This window comes from Galleria mellonella, unplaced genomic scaffold (genome assembly GCF_026898425.1).
Source record: "Galleria mellonella isolate WM207_F2 unplaced genomic scaffold, CSIRO_AGI_GalMel_v1 utg310, whole genome shotgun sequence".
NCBI classification, from domain to species: Eukaryota; Metazoa; Arthropoda; class Insecta; order Lepidoptera; family Pyralidae; genus Galleria; species Galleria mellonella.
The window spans coordinates 1,334,244-1,351,649 of NW_026442071.1; the positions used below are offsets into that span (position 1 = coordinate 1,334,244).

Consider the following 17,406-nt stretch of genomic DNA (forward strand, 5'->3'; position numbering starts at 1 on the left):
GTATACATAGCTACTGTACTCGAACAATCCTCAAAGTACCCAATGACTTAATAAGACCGAAATTATAATAAAATACTTTATTTAATTATTTATCTAATTACATTTTTGGTAATTAAAAAGAAATTATGAAACGATATTAATCCTTTTTAATCAAAATTAATAACTGTGATAAATAAAAGCTGGAAAAAGTTTTTATTAGAGTTATTCGAATTTCAGTTATCTTTTCTATAGCTTTATTTTTAGTCAATAAATATACTATATATACTGCTAACAAGATAAAGCGAATAAGCTTCACTTACAAAAAATCAATTGCGTTTTATAATGTATATTTATGAGTGACAATATATGTATTATCACGTAATTTAAAAAATCAGTTCCGGATATTTCAAATAACTATTTAAAATTGATCTTATATTTACTAAGTAAAAATGTTAATAACGCAACTCTACCACTACAAAGTTCTAATCAGGTAAATACGAGTATTGAATATGTATATTACTTTCAGAAGTTCATTGAGAAACAGTGAAAGTCATTTATTGTTTTGGAGTATAGATGCTGCCAGACTTTAAACATGAATGCTCTAAAACTAAGCATATATGAAATTGTATATCCTCCAATTGAATTCCGTATTTAAATTCTTTTTTAGCATAAATAAAATAATTATTTTCTGTGATGTTTGTAAGGCGTTGAACTCCATTTTAGTCAGTGAGACTAAATCTAACTGGTATTATTGATTAAAGATTTCAAAAGGTTTTGTAATATCCATTAAGTACTTATTGTTTCTCTCTGTTTTGTATGCAAAGAGCAATTATCTGCTGTTCCAATAGAAATTTTAAGAAAATCTATTTTAATGAATACGATGCGTGTGAAATAACGAAATCTTTATACAAAATACCCCCCTGGAATTTAGATTAACTTGATGTATATATCAATATAATATCTCTTTATAGATATAATTAGATTGAATCTCTAATCTATCTAAATAATTCTAATAAAATATGTTACTGGTCCTTCGTTCCACTACAATCCATAATATTTAAACAGTGGTGAACTATTAAATATGAGATTTGATTTTCTATTAGTTATTAGTTTTAAATTATGTATATTTCTTTTGTTATTGCATTGTCCATATTACATGTGTTTCCATCTGTTTGTATAATTTGGTAATTATATATGCGCTGTTTATCCTGAATATATCATAATCAGTTTTGTAGGTATGGTTCAATCAATAAATAGTACTTACAGATAATTATTTACCTAGTATAATTATTATATAGTTACTAGGTAGTAAATGTAATATACGAGGTTTGTCCGGAAAGTACGTATAAAAGTTTTTTAAAAATTTTATTTTACAATTATTCAGGTAAATCAATTTTATCCCCTTCAAAGTACTCCCCCTGTGACATAATGCACTTGTGCCAACGCCGTTTCCACTGTGAGAAGGCTCCTTGAAAGTCCTCTGGTTGTAGGTTTCTCAGCTGCCCCGTCGTAGCTTTTTTTATCTCATTTATGTCCCCCAAATGCCGCCCCCGAAGTACCAATTTGGTTTTTGGGAACAAGAAGAAGTCACACGGGGCCAAATCCGGCGAATAGGGGGGGTGTTCGGTCACCGTAATGGAATTTTTACTCAAAAACTCACGGACAACAAGAGAGGTGTGGGCAGGGGCATTGTCGTGGTGAAGAATCCAACGCCCCTCTCGCGCCAATTCTGGACGAACTCGTGCCACACGAGCTTTGAGGCGTCTGAGCACATCGACGTAGAATTTTCCATCAACTGTCTGGCCTGGAGGGACGAATTCTTGATGGACAATCCCCGAACATCGAAAAAAACAATCAACATTGTCTTGACATTTGAGCGGGATTTTCTTGATTTTTTTGTTCGTGGTTCCCCGGATGTCTTATCGAATTAGATCGGCAAAAATTTCACGGCCATTCTTGCTGAGTTTCGAGAGAAACTTGATTACGACGCGCTGCTCTTCAACGGAAGCGGGCTCCATGCCGACGGGGTTTCGTTAAGAGGTAACTTCACAGATGGCGTGACAAGCCAGTTCGCACCGCACGGCGGTCAGACCAAAACTGAAGCATTGTTAGGGACATAAGGAAGGGGTCCTGCGCTTACCTGGCCTCCCCACTCCTCTTTCTCGCATTCCAGAACACTTTTATACGAACTTTCCGGACAGACCTCGTATGTAACTAAGTATCTTGATTAAAAAAATAAAATATTAATAACGAACCTTCAATCCTTGTAAATGTGCTTCTGAATTGAATTCAATTTTCGAAACGAAGAAACCCGTGGCGTATTCTCTTCCTCCTCGCAGCGAGAAGCCAAAGGCCGGTGCAGCTCTGCGCGGGCGCAATAACCGCACAACACGTACGCGACGCTCTGCTGCCGGCACGCATGCGGCGCGCCCAGAGCCCGACGTCGTAGACGCCGTCGACGTTGCGTACATCGCAACGCTGAAATAAAATTACGATCAAAATAAAATAATTGCAACCTACTGAATATTAATTATTATTGATATTTTTAAATCACAGTGTAAATATATGTAATACCTATTTAATACTTTACGTAAAGTTTTTTATAATAACATTTTTAACTTTATATTTTTAAAGGTTTCGTATATATGTATAATATGTAGTAGACATTATATTAAGAAAATGTTTTTAAATACACGTAAGCTATCCGTTACTAATATTTTTAATCCTAATATAATCATCATACCTATTAAGTGCTTTATATAAAGTTAACAGTATCATTTATCACTTTGTTTTTTTATAACATTATGCAAGATACACTCTTTGAAGAGAAAGGCAATAAGCGTTAAAATAATGACAATATTATTTAAAAAAAAATATTAATTTATATTAACAGCTCATATAATTAATTCAATTCAATATTATTTAAAAACACACGAAAATTTATTCATTTAGGTTAATAGCTCACAGCTGTTATATACACATCATCATTTCAGCCATTATTCGCCCACTGCCGGACATAAGCCTCCCCCATAGATTACCACAAAGAACGATCCCAAGTCACCTGCATCCACTGACTTCCTGCAATGCATTTCAGGTCGTCACTCCATCTAGTAGGTGGTATATATACATATAACAAATATATATTATTCCCGCGGGAACTTTGAAAAAATCTCTTGTTAGTACTCACTTAGTTGCATAAGGTGCATAATCTCATATAACTAAATTAAGCAATTTTTGTTGTTTGCATTTACACATGCTGGATGCAATTATCTAAGATTAAAGACAAAAGTCATAACTTATAGAAGCTTGGACTTTATTGCGTAATATAATCTGGATGAGAATATTCATAAGGAAATCAGAGTAAACGTGAAGGATACGCAACTTGAAGTTGGGAAGCCAAATAACTCGAAGAATAGAAAATTTATACAAGTAAGTAAAGGCAGTGTGAGGTAAATCTATATGGAGCAATGACCTTAAATATATTGCAGAAATTCGGTCAGTACATTCAGATAGAAGTAAAACATAACAGCAACGGCCAGCATCTTGTTATTTTGTTCCTTTTTATTGTTAGCCCAAACAACAACTTTAAATATTTATGCCTAGTTTTAGCCTATGGTTTCACTCACATGTGGTATTCAGTTTCTCGCGGGAATTATTTTTCTGTTTCAACCTTATAAATTACAGCTGTTGCCCGCGACATTTTCATGTATGATTCATCCTTTCTAAATTAAAAATAAAGACTCGTAATTTCAGATTTCTATGCGAAGTTTCATTCTCTACTCAGTGGATAAATTCTGTGGTAAATTTTTATAAATCTAGGTACGCGTATTTTGTTTAAAAAATAACAGATTTACATAGAAATTTCATCTAAATCAGATTATATCTCATCTGACTCCCTTAAAAGTAGAATTTGTTTTAAACTATGACATTATCAATAATGTTGAAGAAGGACATTACTTTTTAAGGCTACTTTCATTCCAGTCAGTGAATATATATCGGTCATGCGGGCCAAGTTGCGAGTAAAAGCTAGTAAGGCATATTTTAAATTCAAGTAGTAGCATGATAATGTTTTATTCAACTCACAATTCAGGTAAGGTGCGACAATAACAAACGATCTCTGCAAGAATTCCCCTTGACATTAACACATCAAATCGTGTCAGCTCAACTAAGGTCACATGATGGTTGTTACAAACTACAAACGCAAATACTTAGATTATCTTTTAAGAATGCTTTAAAAATTGTATTGATTTAAATTTACGAGTGTTGTTGTACTAGATAAATATGTTATACTAAGTCTATGGTTTAACCACTATTTGACAACTGTAGATTTATTCGTCGGATTTGTCACTATACAATATGCAGATGTTTATCACCAGTTGTCACCAATAAATTTCCATTTACATCTGTAGCGATTTTATTATTATGAAATTATTTTATTAATCATATTCAACCTACTTTATAAGCAATTTCCTGAAGGAGACTTCCAATCCAATTCATCAAATTTCATGATATATTATTATGTATGTATTATGCAATATTTTGAACAGTTTCGCACCGATTTTAGTATAGTTCTTTTTCTGCAATCAAAAGAATTTACTTTAATATTGGTTCCATTTTTTTCAAAATTATAATAATAACTTTTTGCGAAACAAAATGTACATTGATTTCGTATTCTAAAATGTATTTAAATTTAGAATCAAATTTATCTGTTTGTCCTCGTACATGTAATTAAAATTAATTCCGTACATAGTAGTAGTATAGTTTTTATTGAATAATAGTTACTATAGAATTGTTAAGATACGTTAGTTACAGAAAGAGAGGTTCTATATTATAGTATATCTCTTTCTGTAACTGATAGGTTCAAAGTCGTTTTTAGAGTTTTTAAAAACGATTTATAACAATCCCAAAATATTTGATTTATAGTAGTTCTTATGAGCAACAACCTTCATTTTGTAATTGCAAAACAGATACTTGTGCATAGTGGTACTTTTCTGTTCATGCTTTTATAATATTCGGGATATTTTTCTCAGCAAGAACTAACATTATCGAATTGAATCTTAGAACAGTTGCAGGCCTTGCTTTCCTACGTCTACCTATAAATATGTAAAAACGTAATAAGAAGACGAAAGATAAAACAAAAATGCCTGTATCTTTATTTTATCTAAGTGTTGTGCGTTTACCAAATTACATGACCATGTCAAATAGGTAACAAAGAAACAAACTTATTTTTAAGTTTGTTAAGTGATAAAATTAATAAGAAAAAAGATTTTATTAATGTATATTTATTAAATTTACTTTTGAAATAGAATTTATAAATTTCGATAAAATATAATACAACATATGTAAATATATATAATATCTAAAACAGAATATGATACGTGACTCCAACCCGCATTTAATTGGTTTTTATATCTACAATCTTGTTGTTAATTAAATTACACGTTAGAGCATAAATCTATAAACCGCATCGTCAAATGAACACGGTCATCAGACATGTTTATTTACTTGTATGCTGTGCGGTTTAATTTCTTCGCAATGCAAAAGATACGAGGTCGTTAAGGTGGCGGCGGGCCGAGGGACGAGGGCTAGAGTGCAGCCTCCTCGAGCCGATGGTGCAACGACCCCTGTGCGCCTGCGCAGCTTCGCAACTACAACAGCTAAACCTTATATTATTGAAGTCTTTGACACTCTTACATCGTTGAAGCCAGATATTCAAAGTACAAAGAGTGTAACACATAACTATAGAATTTGCAAAGATAAATATTGCATATTTATCTTTGCGAATTTTGAAGCGATATTATAATTCTTTTTGCATTCAATAAGGTGTACTCTCTTGTTATTCTCGTGTAATCCTCTTAGAATTAAAGGTGACTATAAGTGCTTTTTTATGCATTAAAATAAGAATAATGACATTACTAATCAATATTATAAGGCAAACGAGTTAACGATCTACGTTAGGGGAAATACACGTACGTCGTACGTAAACACTTACACAAGAGAGGTTGTTTCTAGGGTAATAATAACGATTTCTTTTTTTCTTATTACCATTCTTAGAAACATAGAGTTTTATGGAAGAAAATATATACCCATTTAGTGTAGTAAGTTCCAAGTCATTTCAGCCGTAATTCAGATTCAACCTCTTTTAAATTTATCGCTTCCCAGTAATATTAAAGCGGCCGAATCTTCTTTAGTCATCTGCATGTCGGATATATATATATATATATGACTGTTTGTTTTCCACAGCATATTCAATTCCTATGAAAGAAGCTAAAAAATGTGGAAAAATTCTAATTCTTTAGTGTGAAGTGTGATGATAAAATGAAAATGTCATCAAATTTCAGGACGCATTCTATTGTATAGACAATACAAAGCTAAAATACGAGCGGTATCTCTCCCAAAGTCCAGTGAATTTAGACCGATTTCGATATCGCTTAACCGATATTACGGTATCATGTCCAATACGAACTGCACGTCGTTATAAAAAGTCAAGAAAGAGAAGCTGATATTATTTTAATGGATGATAATGGAATGATAAGTCCGCCTACGCTAACGGTACACGCTGGTGGAGCACAAGTTGGGGTTGATAGGTGAGAAAGAAAAGGCAGATAGGATTTTAACACGTTGGTTTCCAGGGTGCACCATATGTAGGTCAATATATTATAAAACAATACCCTATATTGCTAGCAATGGAACTGAAAGTCCACATTACTAACAATCCCTTCCCCCCAAAACCTGATATTAGCGCGCTACAGTCCAAAGGTGGGAACAATAGGTAAACCATGAATGTGTCTTTGGACTTTGTACAATCGGAGGAGAAAGAAGTATTTAGAAGTTAAATGATGTCTAGAGCTAATATGATAGTAACCCTAAATATTTCCTTTAAAATTTATTTTTTACACTTCGTTCAACAGATCTTGTTTACCGTTGTGTAGATACCTAATTAAAATAGGTCCATCGAGTAAATGTATGTATTATGTATCAACAATATAGCGGAATTATGAAAGTGAAAGTTATTATAGAGTCGTTCAAAGGCGTACACATCTACCACAAAATATTTATACGTAACATACAAATACGGAACTTGGCTGCCACAATCGTAACTATGAATGTATGCGAATAATTTGATTATCTCAACTTGTCACTAAATAATCACTCTATCGCCACTGCATGAATTCAACTTTACATGATTCCTTTAATTTATTGATACTAATTTTACTTACTTGATTTACTTTACTTAATTGATATACTATTGTCTATACTAATATTATAAAGAGGAAAGATTTGATCGTTTGTTTGTAATGGATAAACTCAAAAACTACTAAACCGATTTTTTTAATTCTTTCATCCATAGAAAGTTGTATCATCAGCGAGTAACATAAGCTGTATATTATATATGAAAAAAATATCTACACGTGCGAAGTCGGGCCAGATTTATAGTTTCTTAATAAAATATTCTTTATAAAGTACCTACAGTCAAATAGGTAAGTACTTTAACAATATAAAGGACCGTTTCTTACTGAAAAAGGCTGTTCTATTTCAGTACAAAAAGTACTCTCTGGTCTCAATACGTCATAATTCTTACATATTTTACCCCCTTCATGTTATTAAAACATGCAATAAACAGAATTTGTCTTTCTTTAAAATATACATCAATTAGTACCAGTGACAGGAAATATATACCTAATTGCCACATACTCGTATTTACTTTATTACAGCGCCCTCTCAACAACCACCTTACTCTCACAGCATCCGCTCAACACAAGGTAAATGGTGTAATTAACATACATTATGACATACATAATTTACTATAATTACAAAATATAAGTATGTACGTTTCACATTTTACTAGTTGAAATGTATGACTTCTATTATATTAAATACGCTTGCGTAGGTATAGCGCAATTAAAATAATCTTACTTTTTCGAAGTCGGTTTAAAACAAATTGTCATTATTACCCGTACTTTGAAATTACATCCTCTGCATTTTTGCATCAAAGTGTATGACATATTGGACACGTGGTTGCAATAAATATATAATCATAATATACCAAATATTCAAAGAATTTCTTAGGCATTCTACAACTAACTATGTATTAAATACAAGCTCGCTGATTATAAATGCTTTACTTGGCTTTACTTAGAATATCAGTTTTGGCACTAGTATAATGTTATATTATCTGTGAATTTGGTCAATGAAAGCTTATTATTAGCTCACAGTGTTAATTTTGTGACAAAGTGTGAAAGACGTTTAAAACGTAAACTAAATGGTTTTGACTTAATACAAAAGTACTTAGATAAAATGTTATTATTATAACGCGTCGCTATAGTCAATAAACAATCCTACGTAAGCGAATGCAGGTATTTATATATACAGTAAGGCTCTAGCACTACCTGATGTCTATTTTTCAGACTCATATCGGAATCACTTCGATAGAGTCAAGGCAGAATAGCTCAATCTGTCAAATATACAATACTAACTTATAAAAGAAATAACCTCGTTAAACCATTCAGTTTAGTTCCAACTTCCACCTTGTCATATTGACATGAATTTTCTTTCTAATTATAGTCTAAGATTTATTGAGCATTGTAATAGGTAAGTAACTCTGTTAAGTAAAATAGCCTATTAGGTCGACCTCCACGCGGTTCTCCCTAGAAACCTTTGTGGTTAATTATTGTTCAATTCGTCACGATGGGCCAACTGACCTGCTCCCATGCTCACCTGTCATCCTTCACTAGTACCACGCCAGTGTATATCGATAGCGTAGGCAGAGTTACTATTCCGTTATCTTTTATTAAAAAACCTCCATTGGTTTGGGATTTTGAGTAAATATGTATAGATAAAGTGTTAATTGGAACATAAAAACAGCTAACATCCACTTACCTAACGTCTAGTTTCATAAATATTATTTACTGGCATTGTAACTATATAATATATTAATACAATAACCTAACCTAATATTAATAATATGCAATAAATAGAAATAGAAAATGCTAGTAGCCATTAAATAATTATTCTATGGTTCCCCATATTTCTCAAAATAAAAAGTTGAGGAAAGTTTCCTTATTAGAAATGCACTCAACATAAATAACTGAGGTAGCTTACGAAGACCTGACGACCCATTTCATCGTCATATAAATACTGTCAAACTTTTCTTTTGGATAACCACAAAAAACATTCTAGAAACATGTAGCACTTTAGCTGTATATTACGAGTATATGTGTTTGTGTTAAATCATATCTAGTCTTAAAAACTGTATCTCTAATTATAATAATAAACTAGCTTTAGCTCACAACTTCATACGCGTGGATCTTGGAAGCAGGTAATCATATTTCAAAACCATTTTGCAAAATCTCATTTAATTTAATGTACTTAGTAGTATTTGAGTGATGCCAAAACAAATATATAAACAGACAGACTTACAAACAAGAAATATTGTTTTAGCTTCTGTTGCTTTTATAAGGGCCTGTCATGTTTTTACTTTGTCTACTTTACATCAGCCTGTGATGCTGGTCTAAAGAAGACGATGTCTATACAAAAGAGCTGTTGATACAGTAATCAAACGCGGCAGCATTAACACAGCACAGGAGACAATGCGGGCACCCGGGCGCCGCAGGTGGCGAGGGCGCTCGACCGTGAATCCCCCGCCGCCGCACTCCACAACCGTTCCTCGTTTTTCTGACAGTCTAGTTGAGAGTAATGACCTCGTACAAATCACGAACAAAAATTACTAAAACATATTCTTTTACAGAATAGCTTTAACCCTAAAGGTTAACAATGTGGAAGAAATTTAAAAACCTGTTTTACTAGCTGAAGAACTTGGTTTATACTTTTTGACGTTTGCTAGCAGACATTCATTTAAAGATTCTAATCTAAGTTTACGCAGTTCATGCAACCAAAATATTTAAGTCCCATAACCAAATAACAATAGAAGGGTTAGATATATTTATGTCATATCTATTCGTCCTTACATAGGTAATACATTATAACTTTTTCAATATCTATAATAATAACCGACTCACAAAGTCGTTTCAGAATACAAAAACTTGGCACGGCCTAATAAGCCATTTCCTTAAAGTATTGAATATCTATAACAAAATGTACATTGTTAAATTAATAAAGAAGTTGGTCGCCAAATATGATGACAAAGTGTAGGGAACTCTTCCTTTTATCACCACCATTATCATCATCATATCAGCCGTTAACTATCCACTACTGAACATAGGCCTCCTTCTACTGGGAGAGTTTCGCCAGCAGTTGCTACGCTTGACAGACGGGTTGGCAACGGCAGTAAGGCTTTGGTGATATTTTAAGAAGGGCACTGCTGTCCATCCCTCGAAAATTAAGTTCATTTTATCGCCTCTTACGACACCCACGGGAAAAGAAGGGGTGACCTATTCTATGCTGGGACCACATGGCTATATGGCTGTATACGGCTCTCTCTATATGAATCGATGATATCGAATACAGTTTAAAACAGAAAGTAGATGTCGATAAAAGAAAATCGAACATACCACGTACAAAACAAAATACTTTCCAAGATTTTATAAAAAGTTGGACAATTCTAAACCAGAATGTTGCCTTGGATAAGAAATCCTATTAATGCCTATCTAAACTCAGCCAGATTAATTTTGTTATTTACTACCTGTATCCCACATAATAGTATATAAATGTTAATTTAAAATTATTATTGTATATCCTAGCATCCTATGTTCTAAGTTAGTATATAATCTATTAACATGGTATTTTGAGAGAAAAAATAATAAACATCCTCACAAATTTGCGTATTTATAATAATAATAGAATATATCGTCTTATTGTATGTAATTCTTGTTTGTCATTCAACTGTTTCGAAAGTGAAATTAATCAATATTGCTAGGATACAGTATGTACAATAACTTTTAAGGTAGGGGTGGCTTATTTTTGAGGGGATTCCTAATTTCCGGCTAAAAAAGGGAAACCTTTGTTGTTGGTACGAGGGATCAAGTTACAAGTTACATTACGAATACTTTGAACTTGACATATTGTGATACAGAAAGTCAAATGTAAAAAAAACTATTTATTAAATTAGTAATTTACAAGTGTAAATAAAAGTATAAACATCTTACTAATATAATGAAATTGTAACTAGACAATTTACAGACATGAAAGATAATTGAATATAAATTGTCCAGATCAAAAATGAAATAGAGACATCATTTTACACAAAGTAAAATTATACCCCGTAAAATCTGGCTATCTCCTTTTCTTACTATTATTTTTCATATAGGAATTTTTAACTTCTATTAGAGAGAAACGAAGCTAAGTTACTGTATAGGAATGTCGTAAAAGAGTGACCAGCGGATAAACCGGCCGGTCGCGACGACTCCTCGCCAATTAACCGCCTTCGACCTCTGGGCCGCATACCGCATGCCTGTCAGAACCTACGTATGTGCTAGGCATCTACGAGTTACTACAGTATAGTTACCAAACTCAGCTACAAAACCTTACATTTGATAGATACCTATCTATAACATTAAGTTATATATTTTTAATTTGCTATAAATCTATAATTATCATATTTATTATTACTATAATAAATATTTTTTATTAAATGAAATAAGTACATAATTATATAGAGAAAAAAATATACAAATGTATCAAAAATAACACTTAAAGAACTGCATTTTTAAATATTAAAAACGTTGAGTAATATCAAGATGTGGTGGGATTTAAACAAAATAGAAACTCTGTTGACTTTTGTAACAACAGGTGATGGGAAAGATTCGAAGCAAAGTGCGCACTGCTCTGCCTCTTGTGGTAACTTGCGCAACCTGACACCAGTCTACCTACTACGTGTATGGACTTATTTACACCTGCAAAGTAACTTTGTTTTTTACTGATACCAGATTAATTTGATCTTCAACAGACTTTAAAAGTAAGAAGGTTCTTAATTCAATTTTTTTTTATATTTGTCACCTCATAACTTCGTCAGTTCTAACCGATTTCGAAACTTCTTTATTTATCTGAAAGGATATACTTACAGATTAGTTCCGTAATATAAATTTTATCAAAATCGGTTCAGTAGTTTAATTTTTAAACCAAAAATAACTGGTTTTGTCACAATTGAAGTTGGTTTTTTTTTGTGGGATATAATCTTTAATTATAACCGGTTAAATTCTTCTTAAAACTAAATCAGGAGGGCCTACTATGAAATGTTTTCCGAAATTTCGGAGCCGAACGAAACACAAATTTAATGTTAAAATTACATAATACTTACCGTTTAAAAATATAAAAAATATGAAAATATTATTCCTTGGGACTTTGATGGTAGGATTTATGACGAACGAAATGTTAAGCTCCATTTACTGGCCCGATTTAGGTGTGAACAAAAACACGAAATTGAGTCCGAAACTTCGGAATTTCATTTCATAGTAGGCCCCCTGTTAATCTATATTTTACGTAGGTATATTTATTTCAAATCAGTTCATAAATAATTGGGTTAGGGCAGGAAGATAATGTGTTCACACAAGCACTACCAGTCACAATTTAATTTAGTGCCTACCTTAGTTCGTAAGTAACATTTAAATTGAATCAACTTTGTTTTTAGTTAACAATATACGAATAGACGACTAGACAATGTTATATTGAAAATAAAAACCCTTAATGGTTTTGTTATTTCTAATTAGAATTTATTAGATCTCTAATTATACTAGATATATGACGACAGATGATGGGCTGTAAGTTTGCACATATATAGACAAGTACATAATAAGTAATACAATATCATGTACTTAGATAAATAAATATAATTTTAGGAAAAGTAAACGAAGGAATTATATTTTTTCTTTACAGAAGTAATTGATAGATACTTAATAAAATCATGATGTTATTATTTCAATGAAATGTAAATATTAGGTGCATTACAGATAAAATTTATAATTGCCATAAAAGATTTCAACGGATTTCAAAGGAATGTTAGTTGAACATATTTAGAATATTATATATATATATATATATATATATATATATATATATATATATATATATATATATATATATATATATATATATATATATATAATATTGTATTTAGCGGATGTTTGTACATATTATTATCAAATTAGAGAAGATTAATCTATATTAATTTTATCGATGTAGATAAAAACCGCTACCTACCTACTTGAAGGGTACAACCCCGTCGATGAATGACAAGCGACTTTCTTCTGATATGATATGAAGATAGAAAGTTACTTACAAATATAGACCAGGGCGTAAGAAATCATTTAAAAAAGCTGATAATTCCATGAATGGATGGAAAGTGAGCTGGGGAACGACATTGATAGTTTCTGTTCACACGCTTCCATATACAAGCGACGAGGTTTATTTTCTAACTGAATGTTTCTAAATCTTTACAAGTTTATGAGTTGCTGTATTTGAATAAAGAGTAGACTATATTGTCACAAACACACTTTTTATCACTATACAAATGTTCAATACGGAGGCGCAGATATAAAACACTTCTTACATCTACTTATTACGTTATGTGTGCTTATTAAGTCTACTTAGACATTAGACATTTTCTTTATAGAAAATATCGTAAAATACTATATCTTATTTGTAATAAGTCTACTTAGACATTAGATATTTTCTTTATAGAAAATATCGTAAAATACTATATCTTATTTGTAATAAGAATATACGTATTCTTATGTTTACAAAATTGGTAATATACTCATATTTAAAATGCATCGCATTCTAAGTTTACTACTGTTAATTATTATGAAGGCTGTGCTGAGATTGCCAAAACTACGAGCATATAAACTATAATTAGGCATTTATATGTGAAAACATGTATATGGTTTTTATATAATATATACATTTATTCATTATGATGCTAGTTGTTTTTCAAAGAAAATTAAATATTATTTACAATGCAAAAGTTAAATGTATTCCTTAGTTTTTATAATTTTTAGAAAGTAGCACCTGAAATATGAATACACTTATATACATCACAGTATATAAATATTTTCTGACGCCGCTCATTGCGGTATGGTATAACTTGAGAACAAATATTTTGCAGTGTTATGTTTCTTATATCAGAGATCGACTTCTCAGCATCTTACTATAGTTAAAATACTGACTCTTTTAGAAACATTAAAACGTATCTTTATCAACCGGAAATACAGTTCAATATTCGACTCTAAGAAATATGTAGAAGTGTGTGACAGGATGCACGACTTGTTTCTCGTTTATGAAACGAGATAACTGTTGGCATTTTACAGACGAGGATTATAATGATATAAAGATAATGTAGGTACATACGTAATAGCAAATAGAGGCATACATATTAAAAGCTATAAAATCCTTTGTTTCTATTTTAAATATATTGCATCATGCCCTATTCTATTTGTGCTACTGCTACCAACACATGTGTTCATGTAATTTTGAATTAATTTTATTAATGTCTTATTAAAACCTGTTGGTATATACCTATTCTGTGTTAGTAAAAATCTTTCACTAAAAGAACCTATCTCCCCATATAGTGTAAAACAATTACTTAATTATAAAATTTTATTATTTTCATTAAGGTATATTTTCATGAGTACTAAACAAATAGTTCTAAAAAAACCCGGCCAGGTGCCAATTGAACACACACACCATCTTACATAAATATATAAATATGAGATAAAATTTTCTTTATTGCATTTCTCATACGAAAATATGTATATCATATTATTATTGACATTACATATTCCAAAAATTTTGGGCCATAATTGTAATTAAAAACTAGAATGAAGACCTAAATTAGTTTTTGGAGGTTTTTAATAATTTATTAAAAACGGTGTTATTTTAAATGAAATGATGTTGAGACTTAGTTTCATTTTTTTCTGTAATATTTACATAAGCTGTAATTATTTCAAATGTTCACTCCACAAATTTGGAAAGAAGTCAATAAAGAGGAAGATGGTTTCTTCTTCTCACATTTTTGATCATAACTAAAAACCTACGCAGCATAAAAATAAACAAAAGTCTCTTTTAAAATGTACAAATAAAAGCCTTTCATATGATACCTCACTTAGACTAGTAGGTCATTTTGGAAATTTTAAGTACTCCAATAACATATTGTTGTTTTTTTTATATATAATTTTGTCCCAAATTTCATATCCATTAGTTGTAGATAGTGTTCAGACAGGAACGAACGGACGGATGGATAAAATTGCACCACTGGGGTTTACCTTGTTACATACAAACTTTTTAAACTTTAGGTAGATATAATTTTTATATAATAAAATATAATGCCTATGTAGTATCTACCTGTACATCTGTACAGGAAAATATTTATTTTTTACATCGCGGATCATCGTAAATATCCTATTAATATTATAAATGTGAAAATTAGTAACGATGACCCATCCATATGTTTGTTACTCTTTCATACAAAAACTACTGTATATAGATATGAATAAAATTTAATATACGGGCTACGTCCTAACTAAGCATATAGAATACATTATATAGTGATTCACGCAGGTGAAGCTGTGGGATACGGCTAGTGAGTAATGAATCAATTATGAAGTAAGAAAGTACCTAGTTACAATTCGTTCATAAATGTAATAATTTTTTTGAAATCAATACTTACATCCTAATGAAGATAGGTACCCTTGTACCGAGATATAACAACATGGATTGACAAGAGCTCAGATAAATTACTATATATTCAAGAGCGACACTATCTACAGGTGTTTTAGAATTTACAGATATTACTCGTATTTTAGCCTACAGTGACATGTTTATCAGCATTTTATAATCTGTAACAGACAGACAGGTTATGCATGACCTCTTGACAAATGACGATAGGTAATAATAAATATTACAATTTCTATTAACAGATACCTACAAGAGATACAATATTATAGGTACACTAGATGATGTCTGCGGCTTTGCTCGCTAGTAAGTATAAGTACCTGAAGAATAAATGTTTATATACAAATCTGTGATTTTCAAAGTTAAAAACATGAAATTTAATTCTGGTTACAAAAAAAATATACTACGACTTTTTTTTCTTTGTACATTTTTATATATTTAACATTATTTCTTCTTTGTTAATCCATTAAAAAATACGTCTGATTCATAAAAACAGTGAAGTTTTATACGAAAACGTATATCGTGCACCTCCCTTGCGGATGATATTCAGACATTTTGTATTTTGCATTTCATTATTTGTTCCTAGAAGTATATGTAGTTTTTTTAGCGAATATATAACGTGCTGACCCTTCAAAACGAAAACATTGCCACCCCTTTTCTCGTCTAAAGATTGAAATTTCCAAAAACAATTTAAAAAAGAAACGTAAATAGTAAATTTCAAGCAGACTTTTCATTTTTATACTAATATTTACACCCCATTACTCCCGTTTGAGATTGAGTTTCCAAAAACAACGAAATAAAGCTTTATTATTAAAATTCATTCTTCTTACTTAAAAAATGACGGATTTTCCATATTAACATCCAACTTTTATCTAACCCTCTTAGATGACAAATTTTTAAAAACCGTGAAATACATAATGATTTATTTCTAACCAGAAGCTTGTATATAAAATATCACACTTCTAACTTAAAAAATTACGGGTTTTTATACAACACTTCACCCCTTATTTTACCCCTTCAAAATTCCAAATTTTTTTGTGGTGTAGGTTGTGCTTTGATGAAACAGTCAGAACATACAATTATATAGATTTTAACTTGATTATTGCAGTATCTGAAATTAATATCGGAAACCTATATCTAAAAACACTGTCAGCATACAAGTTCAATAAACAAAACTCAATTTATTTCAAATAGCTAAGAAGTCGTTAACCCAGTTAATACAGAATATCCGTTTAAACATACCTTTTCATTTCACCGCAAAATTAAAATTCCAGTCGTATTGTTATTTCACTTCTAACTACAGAACAACGAATCATTATATAGCTGTAAATCAACGTCTCATTTCACTTAATACCTATTTAGGAATCTTTGTTCTGTTCCACTGGTTCACTGTTTCACCAAATACCATGCACAAAATTATGTTGATACCGATAATTTTACGGTTTAAAAACTAAAATTCACGGTTGGCCTGTGTTGTGGAAGCATTAGAATGCGAGCTGGCGATTACCGGTTGAAACTAAAAACAGCGGTGTTTACTGAGTCGAAACAGCGGCTTGTGGCAAGCGTGCGTTCCGCACAGAAACACGACACGAATGATAAAATAAAAGCAGCAGAAGAAAGTTCAACGTCATCCACAATGATAAAAAGCCTGTGCGTTGCGATTTAATTGAATGCAAAACTCATGTTACGCGGCATAACGACTGTATGCCGGATCTCTGACGTCCTATTCCAATGTTCATCGACCCTTCTTTTATCTAGTATAACTTTAGTATGAAAAATATTACAATTAAAAGTCTTTCATAT

The 17,406-nt window shown here is 31.3% G+C and overlaps 1 protein-coding gene across 4 annotated transcripts in view; it reads right to left on the minus strand.

Annotated features, from left to right (window-relative positions):
- Positions 1–17,209, minus strand: part of LOC113523624 (uncharacterized) — a 49,180-nt gene extending 31,971 nt beyond the window's left edge. For 2 of the 4 annotated variants that reach the window (XM_031907381.2, XM_052895754.1), the window contains exons 1-2: positions 4,063–4,133; positions 2,235–2,457 (exon numbers count right to left, since the gene is read on the minus strand). In XM_031907381.2, the coding sequence (XP_031763241.2) occupies positions 2,235–2,457; positions 4,063–4,118 (279 nt within the window). In that variant the 5' untranslated portion in view covers positions 4,119–4,133. Of the gene's footprint in view, positions 1–2,234; positions 2,458–4,062; positions 4,134–5,484; positions 5,502–16,845 lie in introns of those variants that run through there. The other 2 variants (XM_031907380.2, XM_052895755.1) reach the window with 2 other exon arrangements.
- Between the last annotated feature and the right edge of the window lie 197 nt (positions 17,210–17,406).